The 7,322-nt window shown below is 51.4% G+C and overlaps 1 protein-coding gene across 1 annotated transcript in view; it reads right to left on the bottom strand.

Moving 5' to 3' along the window:
- DSN1 (DSN1 homolog, MIS12 kinetochore complex component) overlaps window positions 1–5,417 on the bottom strand; it is a 24,006-nt gene extending 18,589 nt beyond the window's left edge. The window contains exons 1-3 of the mRNA XM_018572680.1: window positions 5,261–5,417; window positions 2,366–2,439; window positions 995–1,067 (exon numbers count right to left, since the gene is read on the bottom strand). Of these exons, the coding sequence (XP_018428182.1) occupies window positions 995–1,067; window positions 2,366–2,439; window positions 5,261–5,417 (304 nt within the window). The remainder of the gene's footprint in view (window positions 1–994; window positions 1,068–2,365; window positions 2,440–5,260) is intronic.
- Between the last annotated feature and the right edge of the window lie 1,905 nt (window positions 5,418–7,322).

Below are 7,322 nucleotides of genomic sequence, written 5' to 3'. Positions count from 1 at the left end.
GTGAAAGTGGTGGATACCTCCTGCAGAAATCTGGGTGTGGCTCGATTATTTAAGGGGTGTGGCTTATATACAGTCATGGGGCAAAAATATTGGCACCCCTGCATTTTTTTTTAGATAATGCACCACTTCGCACAGGAGATTTTTGCAATGACAAATGTTTCAGCATTCTCATGTTTATTTCTTTCATCCAGTGGATGAAGCAGCAAACCCCCAAAATGGATCCAGACATAATTGTCGGGATCCGCTCCGGCTGCGGCGTCTCAGTATACAGTGAGCAGCAGATCCCTATATACTGAGCTTAGGGTGACGGGAGGACGCTAGTTTGTGTCCTCCCGTTACCTTACGGAGAACAATGGGGAAAAGCCCTGACCCCGCAGTTCTCCTTTAACCTTAGCGGTGAGACAAGTTTATTTACATGCCGGCTGGTGAGTGTGCAGGGAAACTTTTTGCTATTGCATAGTGCGAGATGACACAATTGCACCCGGTGCCTGAAGGTCGGCTTGAATGTGTCTGGAAGGTGAGGGAAGGTCTTTATCCTTCGCTGCAATCTTTGATGAATTGTTCTCTTTCCTTCGCGTCCGGGGAGATTGGCTCCGGTGCCGAGGGCTGGACAACTTCCTGACAATGTTGCGCACACAGGAACAGGAAGATCTCTGCAGATGGACTTGTAACTGCGAGATTGTCCGCGCTCTCCCACGAAAACCTGGAATGCAATTTGGAGAAGGTGCCAATAATTTTGTCCGGCCCATTGTTGGAGTTTTGCGTGGAATGCGTCGGGTTTGGCCTTTTTTCTTCTCCACTTTTTTGTGTCACCGATACAAAGAAAAGAAAATAAACACGAGAATGCCGAAACATTTGCCATTGCGACAATCTCATGCGCGAAGTGCTGCGTTATCCGACAGAAATCCCGGGGTGCCAATATTTTTGCCCATGACTGTATATATCCCCTTAGGACCCCCAAGTGTATGCAGAAAGGAAAAAAATCAAAACTTACCAGCGGCACTGAAAGAATTGGCGTGGAATCCATCGGTGTCAGACAAGGAGGTTTCTAGCTTATGTACAGAATACTATAAAGGAAAGAAATGATAACAGATTGCAGCCGTCACACACAAGGATATCATATACAGGTACCCGGCCAGAAACAAAGGAGCCCCGTGGCACCGCCCTAGTTTTTATCTCCGAGTTCGCTCAAGGTTGGCAATCTGAACGCTGTGAAGGCAACTGAACCTTTCCAACCATACATCATACAATCATGGTGGAAATCATTCCTGGAGGAAGATATTCTATGCACTCCCCTGCTCCTCCCACCAGGCCAGTGACAGACAGCCGCTCCATCCCAGCCGACATCCTGAGCCATTGCATGAAGTCACTCCCCTGCTCCTCCCACCAGGCCAGTGACTGACAGCCGCTCCATCCTAGCCGACATCCTGAGCCATTGCATGAAGTCACTCCCCTGCTCCTCCCACCAGGCCAGTGACTGACAGCCGCTCCATCCTAGCCGACATCCTGAGCCATTGCATGAAGTCACTCCCCTGCTCCTCCCACCAGGCCAGTGACTGACAGCCGCTCCATCCTAGCCGACATCCTGAGCCATTGCATGAAGTCACTCCCCTGCTCCTCCCACCAGGCCAGTGACTGACAGCCGCTCCATCCTAGCCGACATCCTGAGCCATTGCATGAAGTCACTCCCCTGCTCCTCCCACCAGGCCAGTGACTGACAGCCGCTCCATCCTAGCCGACATCCTGAGCCATTGCATGAAGTCACTCCCCTGCTCCTCCCACCAGGCCAGTGACTGACAGCCGCTCCATCCTAGCCGACATCCTGAGCCATTGCATGAAGTCACTCCCCTGCTCCTCCCACCAGGCCAGTGACTGACAGCCGCTCCATCCTAGCCGACATCCTGAGCCATTGCATGAAGTCACTCCCCTGCTCCTCCCACCAGGCCAGTGACAGACAGCCGCTCCATCCTAGCCGACATCCTGAGCCATTGCATGAAGTCACTCCCCTGCTCCTCCCACCAGGCCAGTGATTGACAGCCGCTCAATCCCAGCCCTTGCATGAAGTCACTCCCCTGCTCCTCCCACCAGGCCAGTGACTGACAGCCGCTCCATCCTAGCCGACATCCTGAGCCATTGCATGAAGTCACTCCCCTGCTCCTCCCACCAGGCTAGTGATTGACAGCACTCCATCCAGCCCTTGCAGGAAGTCACTCCCCTGCTCCTCCCACCAGGCCAGTGATTGACAGCAGCTCAATCCCAGCCCTTGCATGAAGTCACTCCCATGCTCTTCCCATAGACCAGCATTTAATGCGATATTTCCTATTCACCATTCAGGAAACTGAATAAGAACCCCAATGTACTGCACCTGGAAGCAGGCATGTATGAGCTCCATGAGGCGATCGTTTTCCGGTAAGGACAAGCTGATGGCGTCACTGAGACCTGTGATAATCAATACAAAAACACAGACAAAGGAATCAGACCAACCAATCATCTGCCCCCCATTATATTCGATAATGTGCCGCCATCTTTACGCTAGTCAGGGGTGAAACAAAGAAGATCTCTGAAGTCCTTTATTGCCATTCCTATAAACAGGGCTTGAAAAATTTGATGGCGTCTCACCAGTCAGCATGACCGGACTATCGCCTTGCAATTTATGTTAAAATTTTTTGGGCACAGATGGAGCTTTCTTTTGGAGGTATATAAATCACCACTGGGGGGGGTGGGAATGTTTTTTTTTTTTTTATATAATGAAAAAAGTAACTTAAATGTAAAAAAAAAAAAATTTCCCTACGTTATGTTATAAAACATTTATTCTTACCCATATTTTTAGTAAACCATAAAAGTCGGGGTCACGTCGGGTAAATAGACACCAAACATGTCAAGCCTTAAAATTGCGCGCACCCGCAAAATCGCGAAAAACGCCCATAGGCGACGATTAAAATCGCTTTTACTGCTCATCGGTGATTAATGGCTCTAAAATTATTGCTCTCACTGCGACGTTTGCGGCGATATGTAACATGTGCGGCACAATAGGCGCAATCGTCGTTTTCGCACATAGGCGCACCCGACGCATATCTGCGCGTGTATGTGGGGGGCGGGGGCTTAAAAAAAATGTTTTATTTTTTTATGCTTCTTTAATTTTTGTATTACTTTTTTTAACACACAACTTTATTGCTATTACATGGGGGGGGGGACACTAAGAAGCCTCCTATGTGATAGCCAATTTACACGACAGGTCCTCTTTATGGAGACATCAGGGGTCTCCAAGACCCCTAATGTCACCTAGGGACCCCCCAGAGAAGCTGATGAAGCACAGATCTGCTTCATCAGCTTCTGTAGCTGGAGAGTGACACTGAATGCAGGAAGTGATGTAATGTGCATCACTTCCTGCATTCGGGGACTGAGAGGAGTTCAGAAGGGAGATCGTGTACTGAACTCCCTTTGATCTCCTGTCACAGAGCCGCGCCGGTCCCGGCCGCATCGGGCACAGCGGATCTCGGGACCGGCAAGGGCAGTGACAGCTGCTGATACAAGCGCCTCCATAGACGCCCGATCGCTTGAATGTAAAGCGGCCGGCCGTGTAACGACAATTGTCAACCGGGAAGCTGCTCGTCGGGCTCCACCGTCCTCTCATCAGACGAGCGGATTTTTCAAGCCCCGCCTATAAATCACGCAGTCCAGGGACCCCCGATGTATAATAAATACTCTCATGCAATATTCTTCATCATCGGTCTCAGCACAAGATCTTTGCTCCAAGGCCGGCTTCACATCTGTGTGCTGAAGTTAAACACGGTCAGCAGTGCTGCGGAGCCATTTACATTTAAAGGTATCCCCCACGCACGCGCACCTCGGCGCACTTATTTCACGTGTTGGCACCCCATACAAAATGAACAGAACGCACGTCGAATACTGGGAGAGATGCGAGAGGGAGCAGAATCTTCATCATCGGCCGTCCCGCACGGTAGAATAGGCCGAGGGCTCTACCCGATACTTCTACTCAAGCAAAGTCGATGAGGGGAATTTATCAAAACTGGAGCAGACAGAATCTGGAGCGGCCGCCCATGGCAACCAATCACATTCCATCTTTCAAAGCATGAGCAAACGGAGGATGGAAGCCGATTGGTTGCTATGGGCGGCCGCTCCAGATTCTGTCTGCTCCAGTTTTTATAAATGCCCTCCAATGAGGGGAATTTTTTTTTCCACACTGGAGCAGCTGTGCATGGCAACCAATCAGCTTCTCCCTTTCATTCTCAAAGCATAACTGCACTAATTGAAGACCAAAGCTGATTGGTTACTACGGGCAACTGCTACAGTTTGATGAATTGTCTCATTTGTGTTATTCATCTTTGTTGGCATCTCTGTCTGAATAGTTGATGTCCTTAAAAGTCCGATCCCACCTCAACCTAACCACCCAACCATCACGTTCTCAGGCAATTCATCCCCACACAGCTCCCTCCTCATGTATCACTGGCCCCTCCCTTTTAGATTGTAAGCCCTCAGGGGCAGGGCCCTCCTCACCATCTTGTCTTCTATTGTATTGTGATTTTAATGTCTTCCTTACATTGTAAAGCGCTGTGCAAACTGTTGGCGCTCTATAAATACTATGTAATAATAATAATAAAGGCTAAGCATACATTTTACATCATGTTTAATGTTACACCCATATTACTCGCTCGCTGTCTGGCCAATAGTAATTAAAATGGCACACTGCTGACGCCGGGGGTGATTTGAAACCCTTGCGCGCTCGCGAGCGGGAGACCACACTCACTGGAGGGGGATTTATCAAAACTGGAGAAGAGAAAATCTGCAGCAGTTGCCTATGGCGACCAATCATCTTCTCTCTTGGCTTCCATCCCCCGCCCCCCTCTGCCTGTCCCATCCTATGGAACTCTCTACCCCAACCTGTCCATCTGTCTCCCACTCTGACTACCTTTAGGCGATCCCTTCAGACTCATCTCTTCAGGGAAGCCGATCCCACCTCAACCTAACCACTCAACCATCACGTTCTCACACAATTCATCCCCCACACAGCTCCCTCCTCATGTATCACTGGCCCCTCCCCTTTCAGATTGTAAGCCCCCAGGGGCCAGGCCCTCCTTACCATCTTGTCTTGTATTGTATTGTATTGTGATTGTCATGTCTTCCTTATATTGTACAGCGCTGCGCACACTGTTGGCACCATATAAATCCCGTATGATAATAATAATAGATTTTGGGGACGGATTTGATGAAACCGGTTGCTCTCCAGCACGTCACTCACCTGCGGCATTGCGGTAGATCGGCGGTAGCGTCCTCCGGCGTTTCTTTCCAACCGATCTCCGTAAAGATTTCCTCCTGCCGCGAGGACTCGGGGAAGAGTCCTGAAACGACAAGTTGCTTGGACTGGTCCTCGGTCTCTTTTCCGGGCTGGAGGTCATTCTGGGAAATGGCGGCGAAAGGAAATAGCGGGAGCGTCACTGTGCGTAGAGAAAGCGGGAGCGTCGCCGTGCGTAGGGAGCGTCTCGCGTACACCTGGGAAACAAAGAAACAAGGGTAAATAGACACCAAACACGTCAAGCCTTAAAATTGCGCGCGTCCGCAAAAAAACTACCACACCCAAATTTGACCACAGGCGACGCTTTCAAAGCTTTTACGGCTCATCAGTTTCGTGTTATCGGTGATTGATGACCCGTCGTTATTCTCTATGAGGCGCGTTAACACATCTGCATCGCTCTTCAGGGTGACAGCCCACCATAGACCCTGCACAGCCACCTGAAAACCCTCACAGCCACCTGAGACCCTGCACAGCTCACCATAGACCCCGCACAGCCCATCATAGACCCCACACAGCCCACCATAGACCCCGCACAGCCCACCTGAGACCTCGCACAGTCACCTGAGAGCCCACCATAGACCCCGCACAGCCCACCTGAGACCTCGCACAGTCACCTGAGAACCCACACAGCCCAGCTGAGACCTCGCACAGTCACCTGAGAACTCACACAGCCCACCTAAGAGTCTGTACAGACCCCACACAGCCAACCTGAGAACCCATAGACCCCACACAGCCCACCATAGACCCCGCACAGCCACCTGAGAACTTATAGAGCCCACCATAGACCCCGCACAGCCCACCTGAGAGTCTGCACCGCCCGCCATAGACCCCGCACACCCACCTGACAACCCGCAAAGCCAAACATAGACCCCACACAGCCACTTGAGAGCCCACAAAGCCACCTGAGAGTCAGCACAGCCCACCATAGAACCTGCACAGCCCACCATAAAACCTGCACAGCCACCTGAGATCCTCCGCTGAGGACATCAGGCCGGCACCCTGGAGCAGCACAGAGTATGTAGCTTCATATTATTCTGAATTGATGTACAATGCATTGCTGGGATTTGTAGTCCTTGGCAATGACGTCAGGCAGAGTCGGTGTTACAACAGAATCCTGGACTCAGTTATGTGGACTGCGGGCGCGCAAGCACGTAACAGGTGACCGGGTCCCTAAATTTTGCAGGCTGTCTGCCTGCATTGCGCGTCAATGTTTGCATTGGGTTGAGGTGTTTCGGAACTCCTAATGTACAAGACCTAATGTTTCCGCAGCTGCTTCTCAGTTGTAAATTGTTGTTGTTTCGTGTAGGGATGCACCGATACCGATACTAGTATCGGTATTGATGCCGAGTATTTGGGCCAGTACTCGTACCAGCCCAAATACTCCGATGCCTAGCCCGATACTTCCGGTATCAGGAAGCCGGGCAGCGTGTCATTACACACTGCCTGACTTCCTGATTGGCCAGAAAGCCACTCCATGCTAGGGATGCACCGATGCCGACACTAGTATTGGTGCCGATACCGAGTATTTGGGCGCCCAAATGCTCCAATGCCTAGCCCGATAATTCCGGTATCAGGAAGCCAGGCAGCAAGTCATTACACGCCCCCCGGCTTTCTGATTGGCCGGCAAGCCGGCTCCATGCTCCCTCGTCACAAGTGACGAGGGAGCATGGACCCGGCTTCCCAGCCATCCCCCCCCCCCCCCGGCTTTCGGTTTGGCCAGAAAGCCGGCTTTTTCATCCCTCGACACCTGATGATGAGGGAGCATGGAGCCGGCTTCCCAGCCAATCAGGAAGCCGGGCGCCATTGTACTGACACGTTGCCTGACTTCTTGATTGGCCATTCTCTCGACCAATCAGGAAGCCGGGCAACGCGTCATTACACGGCCCCAGTTTTCCGATTGGCCATAAAGCCAGCTCCAGGTGACGAGGGAGTAATCGAGAAGCCGGGTTCTACACGATGATCGGCTTCCTGATTGGCCGGGAAGCCGGCTCCATGCTCCCTCGTCACT

Source organism: Nanorana parkeri, unplaced genomic scaffold (assembly GCF_000935625.1).
Source record: "Nanorana parkeri isolate BGI_ZX_2015 unplaced genomic scaffold, ASM93562v1 scaffold2104, whole genome shotgun sequence".
Lineage (NCBI taxonomy): Eukaryota > Metazoa > Chordata > Amphibia > Anura > Dicroglossidae > Nanorana > Nanorana parkeri.
The sequence above is the reverse complement of the archived record's forward strand: the minus strand, read 5'-3'. Positions and strand labels throughout refer to the sequence as shown.